Below are 15,522 nucleotides of genomic sequence, written 5' to 3'. Positions count from 1 at the left end.
TTATAAGCAGACATGCTGTCTGATCTTACTTGCTTCCTGAGGACTTAAAACTTCTTCTGTTGTCTTCTGGTGAAGCTAGGAATTTAGAGGCGATCAAAAGAATGATATCCAAATTCAATAGTACAAATAATGATTACTACTCATTGTTCTCAAGTCAGTTAAAACTACTAAGGAAATTGTGTCTCTACATAAATAAGTCTTAAACTCTACAGTAATTTTTAAAATCCAGTATTACATGAAGTTTATTTTTCACTGCAGATACAAAATAACTGGACTTATGGTGAAACTATTGATGAAGAAGCCCAGACTCATCCATGGTTAAGACCATATAAAACATTCTCTGAAAAGGTATAAGCATAAGTGTTTGAGTCTGTGTAAAATGATATATCAATGTACCTGTGGTTAATACCCACTACCATGTGCAATATTTAATTTTAAAACATTTTTTTAGCTTACTGCTATTAACAATTAACATGGATGTTCCTAGGACAGGGAAATTTATAGATGGCCAATCAAAGAATCTCTCAAAGCTATGATTGCCTGGGAATGGACAATTGAAAAAGCAGGCGAAGGAGTGGAAAAAAGTGAGAAAGGAGAGAAGAAAACCCGCAAAATTTCCCAATCCACCCAGGTAAGTGGAGATTTCAGTAACTTGTTGGCAGAGTTTGTCCAGCTTAAATGGTTTCCATTCAACATCAAGAATGGCTGAACAAACATAGAATTTTCAATACAGAAACAGCCCTTCGTGTTCATGCTCCACATGAGCCTTCTACTTTGCTTTGCCTTACCTAATCAATATATGCCTTACCTTCTAAATACCTTCTTTTCAATGTGCTAGTTCCCTGAAATGTTAGTCCCCTCAATCCTTAACACTTCCATGTAGTAGGGAGTAAAGAAGTCCCTCCAGAGTTCCTTACAAGATTTATTTTTAAGTATTCTTAATTTGTGGCCCTCACTTTTGAACATTTTCTTTGCTTAGACTCTGTCAAACCCCCTTATTACTCTAAATAACTCTTAGGGTACCCTATGATCATCATCTAGGAAGGAAATGCCACAGCATATTAAGTCGGTCCTGACTGATGATATCCTTCCTCTTTGCACATTTTCCAGATCTTCTATATTCTTATTATCAGACAATAATGTATGTGTGATAGGGAAACCTTTGGAGAAAACAGTGAAGGAAAAGAATCTCCATTTAGAAGGGCAAGGTGCAATCAGAAATAGTCAGTTTGCCTTTGTCAAAGGGTGGTAATGCCTAACAAATTTGAATTTTTCACGGAGGTGACCAAGTGTTTGGATGAGGTTAGGGCAGCTGATATACTTTACGTAGATACTACAAAGTCCCAAATGGGAAACTTATAAAGAAGGTAAAAGCTTGTTGAATCCTGGATTGATTGGCAAGATGGATTAAAAAATTGGCTAGTGTCAGGAGACAGTGGCTGGTGGTACAAGGCTGTTGTGTGACTGAAGCCCAGTGTACAGTGGCATTTCTCAGATATCAGTGCTGGGTCCCTTTATTGTTTGTGATATTCATAACTTATATAGGTACGAATGTGATGGGAATGATAAATTTTCAGATGGCATAAAGATTGGCTGGGTGGTTAACAGTGAGGAGGAATCTTGGGTTTCAAGAGGGTATAAACAGATTGGTCAGATGGGGGAAGATGGAATTAAATACCTGTAAATGTCAGGTGATGTGCTTTGGAAGAAGTAATAAGACAAAAAAGTACTCAATGGCAAGACACTGGGAAGCTCAGAAGGATCTTGGAGGTGCTTATGTACAGATACATGAAAGTGACAGGACAGATTAATAGGGTAGTAAGAAGCCATACAGGGTGCTTGCCGGTATCAGTCATGGCATAGATTATAAGGGAAGGAAGGTTATGTTGGAGCTGTACAGAACTCTGGTTATGCCATACCTGTGTACTATAGGAAGGATGTGATTGCTCTGAAGGGAGCACTGAGAAGATTCACCAGTATGTTGCCTGGGATGAGACATTTCAGCTATGAAGTGAGGCTGGATCAGGTCGTCTTCTTTGGAACAAAGACGTTTGAAGGGGACTTGATCTGAGATGTATAAGTTCAAGGGCAAGGACAAGAGTGGATAGAAAGCAGCAGTTCCTCTTAGTCAAAGTAAAATTGCTGTGGTCGCCCCATGGGGCGTTCTCTCATTAGAAGAGAGAGATGGCTAGTGGGGGTTTAACTTTAGGGTCACCATGCCTCCAGTGATGGGAGAGGTTGATAAGGAGAAACCTTCATGGTAACCTCAGCTGGTGCAGGAATTGAACCCACACTGTTGGCATTAACTCTGCATTGCAAATCAGCCATCCAGCCAACTAATCTAAACTAATTCCTGTCAAAGGATCAAGAACCAGGAGGCACACTTTTTAAAAGATAGTCAGAAGCTTTAGAGGAGATTTGAGGAAAAAATCTTTTCAACCAGAGGGTGGTGGGGTTCTGGAATGCACTGACTGGGAGGATAGCTGAGGCAGGTAACCCCACAAACTTCAAAACAATGCTTAAACGAATACGTGAAGAGCCATAACATCCAAGATTGTGGGACTAGTGCGGAGAAGTGGAACTTGAGTAGGGAGTAGTGCAGTTTTTGCTGGGGCAGACTTGAAGGGCTTATTACTATATGATTCTATGATAAAAAATACGTGGCCTAACAAGTTCAATACAAGTTTAACGAACAACTATTGTTAAAAGAGCTAATGCCATTTTTACAAGCATACCCTTTCTGGCTAACACCTGAAGGAGTGAAGGTCCAAAAGCTTGTGTTTTCAAATAAACTTGTTGGACTATAACCTGGTATCCTGTGATTTCTGACCTTGTCCACCCCAATCCAACAAAGGCACATTACTTTCTGGCTTAGTCATTGCTTGTTGAGAATTATCATAAATCTCATAAACCTATTGTGGAGAATTTTACGTACATGCTGAAATCTTATCTACTTTTGAAATGACAAAACAAGCAATTGCTTTACAATAACATTGTTTTTACATTTTAACAAATGATTTCATTTTTGCCATATTTCCATAATACTGTTTCATAATATGAATTTCTGCTGCAGGCTGTCTATGATCCTAGTCATGGATATAATCCACAACCCCCTGAGCTGCTGAACATGACATTGTCTCGTGAATTGCAGGTAGAGAATAAATGTTGTTTTTGCTCAAGTGATTTACAGCTCTACAGGGTCATGTTTCAGTGTGATTTCACATCTGCTTGGAAGCTGCTGTTTTCAGTGGTCACAGACAACTTATTCAAATTGTGTACCTTTGACAGTATATTGTACTTTGCAATTATAAGGTGAAGATAGAAATTCTTGGAATGTTGGACCATATCAAACCATTTGTCCTGTTGATTGCTTTGTTAATTCAGATGGATATTATTCAGCCTGGCACACATTGTGAAGCTTCAATGTGTGAACAGAACTACAAATACTAAGCCTCTAATGTTAGCAAAAAGGATAATTACTCAATAGTATTAAAAGGAACCACCAGATACGACTTATGTTTAGCAACCGGACAGATAGCCTTAATTTAATTCTGCATTGAAGAATATTAGTAGTGAGTTTAAAAACATATCCAGTTTTTGTTGAAGTTCAGACATATAGATTATGTAATAGTCTGGACTGACCATCTAGAACCTGAATACTGAATTCCAGGACACAGCTGGAGAGAGACTTGTGGTTAAGGGAAGATAGGACTTCAATCGCTTTCCCCAGAGTGATGGCAGAATCAAAACAATAATATCCCTTGCACAAACTGCACCTTTCTCGATCATGTCCAGCTGTTCCTCATTTTATGAAGGTCTTAATGTTGATGGCAGAAACAGGAAACATCCTCATTAACTCATTCAAATCTCAATGCAGTTTTCAAACACTCCATAATTCATGTCCTCCATGACATTACAGACTTGACGTTGTGTGGCCAAACTATTGGTTCTTGAAAGAATTGCTATAGGCTACTCCAAATAAAGATCTTAAATGATCTTTGAGATTTAAGGGTTTAATAATATCTTAATTAACCTGTCCCAACTTGGGACTAGCTCACCTGTTTCTTTGTAATCAGCAGACTGCTCTAAAAGAGTGAGCAGCTCACCAACAGGTTCTTAGTAATGGCTGCCTGTTAAAACGGTTGGTGTCTCCAGTTGCTTCTACTGGTGGATGGTGAGTTTGTTCCTCCTGACTGCTGGCTAATGGAAACACTTTGAAGATGCAAAGCATAATAGCACTGAGAAAAGTGAAAGCTAGTGTCGAGATTTTAGTATGGAAACTGCAGCTATTTCCAGGTTTCTTTCAGCGCAGCTTCAGGAGACTGCCCTGAAGTGCAGGGTGTATAGGAAGCGCATGATTTTCAAAGCATACTTAGTGGAGTCGGTGGTAAAGAGGCTGTGAATATATAAGAAGGTGACCTGGTTCATTCAGCTTGCCACTATGGATTACCATTGGCACTAAAGTTCACCAATTTCTTCGAATTTTATCAGAGGAATCAGAATCTTAGAATCATTCCACAGAAAAGCTCAAAATGGGGCGGCACGGTGGCTCAGTGGTTAGCAGTGCAGCCTCACTGCACCAGGGACCTGGGTTCGATTTTACCCTCAGGTGACTGTCTGTGTGGGTTTCCTCCGGGTGCTCTGGTTTCCTCCCACAGTCCAAAGATGTGCAGGCTAGGTGGATTGGCCAAGCTAAATTCGTGTCCAGGGAGGTGTCGATTATGTGGATTATGGGGGGGATGGGTCTAGGTGGGATGCTCTGAGGTTCGGTGTGGACTTGTTAGGCCAAAGGGCCTGTTTCCACCCTGTAGGGATTCTATGAAAATTATAGCACAGATAATGGCCATTCATCCCATTGTGTCTGTGCTGACCATCCTAAGTTAATGTACAGTCCCTACCTGTCCTCTCCCCAGTTCATGCGTATTCCTCCACTTCAGAGGATAAGAATAGGGGCATACATTTTCTAAACAAAGAAGGTGGCTGTGCCCATCATGTCTGAGCCAGCCAAGAAATGAACTATCTACCCTAATCATGTCTTACAGCACTTGGTCCATATCCATGGAGGTTATGGGACTTAAGTGTGTATGCAGACACCTTGTAAATGTGTTGAGGATTTCTGCCTCTATTATCTCTCAGGCAGTGAGTTCCAGACCCTGATAACCCTCTGGATGATATTTTGTTTGCTCATCTCCCCAACTCTGTCAGCAAGAGGTCATTTAGCACAGAAACAAACCCTGCAGCCCATCATGTGTATGCTAACTAATAATCACCAAACTATGTTAATCTCACTTAGCTACATTTAGCCCATAGCCTACTGTGTCCTCGGGTGTTAATTGCTGATCCAGATGTTTCTGAAATGTTGTGAGTACTTGCCTTCACCATCCTCTCAGGCAGCATGTTCCATATTTCTACTCCCCTCTGAGTGAAAAAAATTTTCTTCAGAGCCCCTCTAACCATGTATTCCTCACCTTAAACTTATGCCTTCTAGTCATAGGCATGTCTGTCATGGGAAAAAGATTTTCACAATCTGCCCTATCTCTGCCTGTCATAGTTTTGTATATAGATAGTTCTCCTATAACACAGTAGCCACATTCTTGCATAACCTCACGCTATAGAAAATCAGGTTATAGGGAAATAGCTATAGAAAATTGCTATAACTTGTGCAGCAGATACGATATCAAAACCGTGTCCACTATCCATCTCTGTGCTAAGGGAAATCGGTCATTCATATTCACTCAGTCCAGCTTACTCACACGAAATATCTCCTCAGCCTCTTTTCTGAGGAAAACAATTCTGCCTATCTAATCTTTCCTTTAAACTTACAAGTTTCCGGCTCTGACAGCATCCTCTCAAATCTCCTCTGGATTCTCTTGTGGACCAAAATGACACCCAGAAATTCAGCCACACTTCTTTGACAGTAACTGAATCCCTGTTTTGTCACACATCCAACTAAAAGTGAGTACCAACTATGGAGGTGACTGGTTCAGCCCCAAATAAGTGACTTTCCCAAGGTATAGGCTGGCATTCCAGTGCATCATCTGCTAAAATGCTAAGCAGACCAGGAAAGTATTTAAGCAAATTAATTAATAACAATCACATTTCAATAGTGCCTTATGAGAGTAACACATACTGAGGTGTTTCATAGGAGCATCATCAGGCAGATTTGACATCGGCCCTCATGGAGACAGACTAAGAATTTGTTCCAGTCGATAAGACAGGTTTTCTGAATTAGAGGAGGGAGAGAAAGAGAGACAGAGAGACATGTTTCAAAGCATTTCTCGTACCATGAGTATATATGTTCTAAGAACACATAAAGACCATGGTCTAAGAAGTTGTACATGGAACTGCATATTTCATTCCTATGAGTAAATAAAAAAAATCATTATTCTTGTTTAAAATGTTCATGTAATATAGATTCTGAAGCTTTGAGTGTTCTCCTAGTTTTCAGATATACTTCTAACCTTAGCTAGGGTTTAATGTATTTTCTAGATTCAAGTTGTCCCTTTTATCACACAAATTGTGCAAAATTATCTGTTAAATATGTTTTCATGGCTTTTAGGTATTAAGAGCTTAAAAACATTTTATTTTAAACAGTTGTGATCCAAACTTGCCTGAAAGATTTGCGTAATGAGACATACTGTATTATTTCTGTACTTTAAACACACAACCTATATTTTGTAGTCGATGGCAGAGCAACTTGCAGAAAATTACCACAACACATGGGGTCGTAAGAAGAAACTGGAGTTGCAAGCTAAAGGTAAGGTTACATTATCCGTCATATGCCTTTGGGTATTAAAATAACTTGCTATATGTTTTATACATTGTCTATCACCATAATCTCATTTAATTACTACGCCTTCTGTTTTAAGAAAATATTTTCATGCCCACACTCTCATGATTTTCAGTGCAGGCCATTTTCGGACCTTCAATTATTCTGCTGATGACGCTAGTTGGCATACACAGAGGCTACATATAGGTTCACCTTCTTCTAAAGTGGGAGATCAAGGATGACCTAAATTGCGATTGTGGCCATGAACCTCAAATGATGGCACACAGTACATTAACTTCTTCAATGAAGATTCATTGCAGAATAGGTCTTATGTCTCCATACAGCATGTCAGGAGGCCATGATAGATCGCCACAATAAACATCTCATTATAAGCTTTTCCCGTCATGTAAAAATTGTCTGGTGGAATCATGCTATATACAATTTTCCAGAACGATGTGAGCAGCCAGATTTCCGCAAAAAGGATGACTAATTCTTCAAGTGCATTGCATCATGTAGTGTAACATCTAGACATTGTGAAGATGAGATAGCTGTCGATATAGCTACATGTCTATGAATTAGATTGAAGAGATCTTTCCTTATTTCCCACCATTCATTTATGATAGCCGCTTTGTTGGTATACCCAGTTGGATATTAATTGCTCAGTTGGTTATGTCGATGTCCAGCTCATGCTCCAGTGGTATGGACCAGTTGTGTTTCTGTCAATGAGTAATCAATCACGTGCATTACTGAAACTTTACATGTAACCTGTGATCAGCATTACCTCGTTGTGAATTGCTTACTGATATATTCTGTGCCTTTTCTCATGTTTCCCTTTTTCTCTTCAGAGATAATGCTTTACTTCAAAATTGGTCTTCCCTTGAACATTCTCTTTAAATTCCTTTTGAGAAAAGTGTGAGGACAGTATTGACCGGGTAAATTGGCACAATTCTGTCCTTCCTCTTCACTAAAAAGTAACACGCTATACATACTAGAATGGAATTGCCAGCTAACTGATTTCGACATAACTGCCATAAAACTGTTTCTTTTTATTAAATGATTTTGTTTCCCTTTTTTGTGCTATTTGTCAGATAATTACATTCAGAATATTGCATTTCTGTGTCGGCTGCTGTGCTGCATCGTTTTGCAGTTTAGCAGCCTTGATTGCTCACTGCATCATTTTCCCAGAAGGTGTTAAGTCTTCAGTTTGGTTGTCCTCATGACCAGTAAACATTTCATAATTTGAAAACAACACTGGTGTACTGTTTGTGCTTAACTATCTGTTCTCCTGTTACAAAAGAGTGGTATTAAGAATGTACTTTTTTTTTGTAAAAGTGAGAACATTCAATAAGTCTAAATGATGAAATTGTTCCTTACACATGTAAATTTATTGGTGATTCATTAATCCAGTTCATCACTGAGACTTTCGTTTCTCAAGGATTCACCTGAAGCACGTTCCAAATGCTGATGATCAATTTTGCTGTATTAGCTAAAGAGAAACAATGTACGAATTTAATGTTACTGTTTTAAAATGTTACATTTTCCAATATTGCACACTGATAGTTTAATCTGGCGAGGTCAATTCCTCTTGTTGATGCAACTTACATTTATCTCCTCACATTACTTTGTCATGAATTCAGATTTCACTGTCTCATTACCTGCTTCTGTTATTTTTTCCTTTTTCCCCGATTGAGTTTCTCTTCAATCTATTCCTTAATCGCTTGCCTTCTTTTTCATGCTTGTTATTCTTCCCCTTTGTGACTTTGTTTATGTTCCTCATTCTTAAGTCTATATTTATCTCTCCTATTCCTTTTTTTTGCCATGGTTTATCTTCACATTTTGATTTTCTTCAGTTATCACCCAGTTCTGACTATTCTCTGATCACTTTTGTGCACACTTCAGGTAGATATTTGTGTATTTGTAAAACTCAATGAATTGCTCAGTAAAAGATTTCAAACGGAAGATTGCTCAGATAGCAAACTAGAGAATTCCCTAGGAGACTAGAAATTTGTCATGGGTAGTGGCACATTTTGTGCCATATTCAATCTGCTAACTACTATAGGCAGCACCTGGTGGTCTGCCGTTCCATTGCATTGAATTGCAGCTTATAATGAATATTGTGTTTTGCCTGCTGCCTGATACAGCATTGTGGGACAACCCACAGCAGGAGTACTGCAGCAGTTCAAGAAAGCAGCTCATCACTACCTTCTCAAGGCCATCTAGGGATGGGCAAGAAATGCTGGCCAGCCAGTAATGCCCACATCCCACAAACAACTAGAAAAAAAATTGCACAGCTCATTCCCTCATTGTACCTCCAATTAACTGATCAGTATAGCCAGATTGTTTCACCTGATAAAGCAGTGCAGAAAAAATATGTTTTCATCATGCAGATTCTGCAGGATGGTGTTATATGTTTGTTTTCATGCTGCATTGATGCCATTAGAAATGCATTCCCAATTCCTTCCATTTTTATGTGCCAGTCGTCATGCACATGCTGCTTCCTTTTAGCACTGTAAATTGTCATTCCTATAATTCATTCATTCATAATGACTTTCTAACTTCTTACCTTTACCTTTGCTCCATTCTGTTCAGCTTGCCATCATAAATGCTCATGCACCTATTTTTCAACTCTAACTTTCTTCCTTTGTTTTTAATAAGGTGGTGGAACCCATCCACTTTTGGTTCCATATGACACACTAACTGCTAAAGAGAAAGCTCGAGACAGGGAGAAAGCTTACGAATTGCTCAAATTTTTGCAAATGCATGGCTATGCTGTAACAAGGTAAGTTGTTTCGCAAAACATATTGAGTACCTGGGTTTGAATGAGGCAACATAAATGGACTAATTAATTTGCAGTCAGATGATTTCCAAGACAAACATGCAATTGAAAGTTATCTCATTACACCTTTTGATTCATAAAGTAGCTCCAATAGAATTTCTGTGACTAATCAAAGAATTTTACAAAATAGAAGAATGCCATTCAGCTCTTTGTGCCTGTAGCAGCGTCCAAAAGAGCTACCCAGCAAGTCCCATTTTCTAGTCCTATCTCCTTGGCCTTCTAAATTCATCACTTTCAAATATATAACAAACTTGATGCTCTACCAATTGAACTACCTGGGTTCCAGGCTAATAAATCAGTCCTTAGTATACCTAATAAAATTGTGGTGGTGATGAACAACTAGGCCTGGAATGAAAGCATGTAATGATAGAACATCATTCTGCCAGCTGTTATGCTGGTTCCCTGGCTCCATCACTCACCAGAGCTATTTTCTCCCCGACATGATGGGATTGTGGCAGGATTGCCTTATTCTGTATTCTTAAGGGTTAACTGGAATTTTCAAGCCAGCCTCTAGGTTACTAGATTATAGAACCCTGCAGTGTGGAAACAGACCTGTCAGCCCAACAAGTTCACGCTCAAAGCATCTCATCCAGTCCCATCCCCCTATAACTCACCTAATTTACACATTCCTGAACACTACAGACATTTCAGTATGGCCAATCCACCCTAGCCTACACATGTTTGGACTGTTGGAGGAAACCGGAGCACCTGGAGGAAACCCAAGCAGACACGGGGAGAACGTGCAAACGCCACACAAACAGTTGCCTGAGGGTGGAGTCGAAACCAGGTCCCTGGCGCTGTAAGGCAACATGTGCTAACTGCTGAGCCATTGTGCCACCCTCAAGATGTTAAGGAATAAGCTGCAACCTTGTCGGTTCCACCTGCGAGCAGAGAGTGTATGTGTATGTATGGTTGTGGGGGGTCAGGTAGGTGGAATTTGTTGGGTGGCTAATTTTCCAGGTCAATTTGGGATAGATCACGCCACTATCTCTGGGCTTTCAAGCCCTATTTGAGCCTGGTGGTGTGGTCCTGAAGCTGCCAGGAAGAATACCCCCTACTAGGTGAGTAATCAGACTTGGTAATATCTGTTTTTGACCACCAAGAGTGCCCTTAGGCCTTCAAATAGTTACAGTGCATAAGCACACGTGGCTTATTGTGCTGAATTCCTTATTGATGCAGATATTAGCGCACAATGAATGTCAGCTAGAAGGACATTCATGGATACCTGAGGTTAAAGGTTGTGACACAGAATCCATACGTTTCTAGTGAGAGTTCATTCCAACCCTTATACCATAGAAGTCCAACCTACTGAATTAGGTTTCCCATTTCTTATTATGGTTCCCAATATGCACACACATACAACCAATCAAATCTTTAATTAATATACAATCATCACCTGTTTCCTTCTCCATTCGTCCTCCAGCATCCCTGTCAGAGCCGACTAGATAGCAACAATCGTCACACTGAATTAATCCCACTTATGTCTTTTTGAGCTCAGCACCCCAATCAACGTCTTTAACTTCACTCATCAACAGTAGGATCCCCAGTTTCATTATTTGAAAGGATGCCTGCTGGTTGCTTTCTTCTGGCTGCTCCTGCACATTTTTAGTATTTTCTGCAGCTTGAAGTTGCAGACATCTACAAGAATTGGCATGGCATGTACTGAAGAAGCTTTTGCTGACCTCAGTATCTCTGTACAAACCAATGGTCTCAGAATCCGATAACCTAGTTAGAATTCTCCTTCAAATACAGAGTGGACTGGTGATGGTTTTAGCTTACCCCTGACTTGGTGTCTTACTGCCTACCAACTCTTCAGAAATGATCCTTGAATAAATTACGGTTACACATATGCAAGTGGAGAGCGCTCATTAAATGATTAACTTCCTGCCGCTTTGTTTGCCTGCAGTCCTGGCTTTAACTGTGTTCCTAACGAGTTAATTAAGGACGTCTTGTGGCATGGTATAGTGATTGTCTTTAGCATCTGGACCAGAAGATCTTTGTTCAAGCCCTACCACGCGTTGTGATGGCCATAATACATTCAAACAAGCCGATTTTTTTTTAAATGAATGTATGGTTGCCCTGAAGTGTTACTTTTATTTTCAGACACTCTTACATTCTGTAACCTGAGAGCATGTCTGTGTTTTGGCTTATGAAAGCTGAAAGAATACACAGTAGTAAGGTGTCCCTTTAAGCAGCTGTCACTTTTTAAATGTATTCAATGTAAAAGATGGTTTAGTGGCGCTATGATGGTGTTTCTACCTCTGAACCAGAAGTTTCAAGTTTAACCTGCCACACACATGTGGTGTAACCTGTTTCAAAAAGTTGATTAAAAAAATACAAGGGTCTCGTAGTGTGATGGTAGTGACCATTTCTGGACCAGAAAATCCATGTTAAAGTTCCACCTCTGGAAGAGCTGGCCAGGAATATATGTCATAACAAATCCGAATAGGTCGTAATATATTCCACCTTTGAAACCCCGATCTTTGAAAATGTCTGATTATTCAAGATTTGGGGGTAATATGGGAGGTGATAGAATTGAGAATTGGCTGGACAACCCAGGAAGATCCTAAGAGGCTGCCCAACTTACCAAGGTGGCCTGGGCAGAAAACCTGCCGGAGCTTTTGGCACTGTTCAAAGTTTAATTTCAAAGTCCTGTTCCCACACTTCATTCTCCATGCCCTTCAATACAATCTACACCCATGTACCCATCCTCCAAGACCACAGATAGTCCTGTGCCAGGCTACCCATAGCTTCTCATATATTTCACATATCCTGAACCATTAGCATGTCCCTTAACGCCCTTTGCCAACTCACTGTAACTCTGTGCATCTCCCTGTCTATGCAGTCTCACCTATAATCTAGTGCGGGTATAATTTAGGAGGCATCATGGCAGAAAATTAAATTTTCAGTCTATTACTGGAGTCAATATTGAACAAAATAAATACTTGATACAAAATAACAAAATACACAAAAAAAAACACAAATTACTTCAACCAGTCCTTTATGAAAACACATTTTACTGAAGAATTCAATTTCTTGAATGATGATTCCAGCTGATATTATTATGGGACAACTCAAATCCCAGCCTGAATTTAGATTTATTAGATCATATTTTGTCTTTTTTTGTGATTTTAATGAGGTGGCCTCTTACTGAAGTTTATTGTGTAAAAGAAATTAAGATAGACTACACCAAACTGTATGTATAAAACACATTTAATGGTATTGAAACACATGATAAAAATATAATACCATTAGCATCCCATTTCTATCCCACTTAGTGTTGACTTAGCTATGACTTCAGCTCCCTGTTATAAGAATCTGGTAGACACTTGATTTGTCACGTAACTGGACTTAAAATCTCTCGCTTTACTTGCTTTTTCAGGGTTTAAACCAAGCGCTTCTGGTCTGGAACTTTTAAACTAAACTCATTACATGGAGTTGACCTATTTTTACCAATTCTAAACTATCTTCTCCTTTTCTCAGGAGCAGCTGCATTATACATCCAGTTTCAGCAAAGACTCCTACAGAACTGCCCCAAAGTGAAATAAACTAAAACATTTTTCTTCAAATAATGGGTATTTCTTCCTATATGCCAAAAATGCTGCCCAACAATAAATTTATATATAAATCGCACAGCTTACATCAAAAAAATTATACTTGAGTGCTTAATCCCTGATGTAAGCAAATATTTATGATCAGTAAGCAGTAGGAAGTGTCTGTCCATGGGCACTCCTGCTATGGATTAATGTGAACGCTTTGAATATTGTCTTTATAAGTCCACTCTTTTTTGCAGCTTCTTGACAACATTGCCACTCCAAATTAATTTTGTGTGTATTTTTTTCTGCACAGTTCCTAAGGTGCCTTACCTTCATGTGGGACTAGGTCCAAACCGTCATACTTCTTCAAAAATTGAGAAATACATAACATTTCCTCCAGCCCTCACCCTTTACAATCCTCTGTTTCATGCCCTCTCACCTCCACAGACACTCCACACTGCACTTAAGCTAACCCATGCAACCTAATGCCGTGTTCCAAACTGCATGGCCACCCCTTACTCCAGTACCAATCTACTCTCTACTGTTTCCCCTTCACCTACAATGCCAACTCATTGAGTATCTATAAGTACCCAAACACAGAAAAAATATGCATATTGTTCTGTTGCTTAAAGGTCTAAATTGCAATAGATTGTGGAAACCACTCATTCTTTTAAATACACATTTTACTACTTCTTGACAGGTGTTGACATTCCTTGACACTCCACTTGTTAAAAGTGGTTCACAGCCATCTTATCAAGGACTATTAGGCACAGGCAATAAATGCAGACCTTCTAGAAGTGAACGTATCATATGTAAAATTTGTATTAAAAATAAAAATTAAGCCAGTAATACAAAATAGCCATTCCCACACACATGGGAGATGGTCCATTGAACACAGCAAATAGATGAAATAAAGGAGGCAGCTCACGGCTAATGCCTGGCGAAAATGATAGCCTTGCACTGGCTGGACAATTCATCAATGGAGAAAAGATGGTTTGGTAAAAAACAGCCGGGAAGGAAATCAGTCTGTGTCAGTCAGAGGAGGAAGTTAGAATGTTTGATTGCGTTAAAGATAAAATAGAGATTGGGAAGGATAAGAATGAATAATGTTCAAGTTGCTAAGGGCATTTTTGGTGATGTGGGAGTTGGGATATGTTTTAAACTGACAGGTGATTGGCAAATCGGGTTGTTATGATTTATTCAAGGATATAGGGAGAAAGGGAAGGTCAAGAATAGGTGGTGGCGTAGTTTATGATTTTGATTTGAAGGAGGTATTGACTGTCAGAAGGTGCCGTGATGCAGCAGATAGCATTCCTGACTCTGAGCCAGAACTTTTGGGTTCAAGTCTCACTCCACCCTCGGGCTGTATAGCAAAGGAAGTTACGTTTGTAACACAGCCAAACGTTTTGAGTAGGATCCTGCTAATCCTTCCACTACACACAGGTGATAGGTACAGGAGCTGTTCCTGATTAGCTATGTGATAAAAGCAGTTGGAGTCTCTTCTATCATTATCTGTTGCTGTAGACTACAGTATGCATGTAAAATGTATGAGGGACAGCTGCAGAATATTCTAATCCAAGAGCTGAAGAAGTAGGCATCCTGTTGGAGCAAGAAGGAGGGAGAGGCCAATGATTAAATAGTTTCACTTTCAACGCAAAGAAATCCATAATTTTGAAGTAATTAAATTGTGTGAACTATTGATATTTTTAATGTATCGGGAGTAACATGATTTTTAAACTCTTTTATAGAGGTTTGAAGGACATGGAACTGGACACATCCTCAATTGAGAAGAGATTCGCCTATGGTTTCCTGAAGAAATTGCTGCAATGGTTGGACATAGCTCAAGAGTTTGTTGCACATATAGGTATAACTGAAGTAACTGAGTTGATATTCATGATTTAATGTGTTAAAAATAGATTAACATTAATACAAATGTACTCAGAAATCATAGGGGGAAAGCTTGCCTAATGGCAACTGTTGATTCTCATAAAACCCGCCTGATTCACTAATTCCCTAGAGAACAAAACCTGCCGTCCCTCTGTAGTCGGGCCTACATGTGACTCCAGGCCCTGAATACTGAGTCCCCTTAAGTGTCCTCTGGGCAATTGTGGATGTGTAGTAAATGCTGGCAGAGCTTGTAACACCCTTATCCAATGAACAAATTTGTAAAATGCCAGAGATTTGGAGCCATGTTTTTATGGAGAAATAAAAGCTCATGTGGTTGAGTTGGATTTTTTTTATGTGGAATATATATGATTGAGATTTGTGTTATGCAGGATAGATGGTTGAAAATGAAATCTGGTTGGATAGATTATTTGAAGTAGACATAAATCTAGGAGCAGATATTGAAGTTTTGTTTCAGATATCTGTAACTATTCTGT

The 15,522-nt window shown here is 39.3% G+C and overlaps 1 protein-coding gene across 5 annotated transcripts in view; it reads left to right on the top strand.

Moving 5' to 3' along the window:
- The window catches only part of LOC125447673 (ryanodine receptor 1-like), a 411,721-nt gene that overhangs the window by 235,763 nt on the left and 160,436 nt on the right, over window positions 1-15,522 (top strand). For all 5 annotated transcript variants that reach the window (XM_059641019.1, XM_059641018.1, XM_059641017.1 and 2 more), the window contains 6 exons: window positions 259-348; window positions 488-631; window positions 3,074-3,151; window positions 6,682-6,757; window positions 9,425-9,548; window positions 14,890-15,005. In XM_059641019.1, the coding sequence (XP_059497002.1) occupies window positions 259-348; window positions 488-631; window positions 3,074-3,151; window positions 6,682-6,757; window positions 9,425-9,548; window positions 14,890-15,005 (628 nt within the window). The remainder of the gene's footprint in view (window positions 1-258; window positions 349-487; window positions 632-3,073; window positions 3,152-6,681; window positions 6,758-9,424; window positions 9,549-14,889; window positions 15,006-15,522) is intronic.

This window comes from Stegostoma tigrinum, chromosome 39 (genome assembly GCF_030684315.1).
Source record: "Stegostoma tigrinum isolate sSteTig4 chromosome 39, sSteTig4.hap1, whole genome shotgun sequence".
Taxonomy (NCBI): domain Eukaryota; kingdom Metazoa; phylum Chordata; class Chondrichthyes; order Orectolobiformes; family Stegostomatidae; genus Stegostoma; species Stegostoma tigrinum.
Note: the sequence above shows the minus strand (reverse complement) of the source record. Positions and strands in the feature narration are given on the sequence as shown.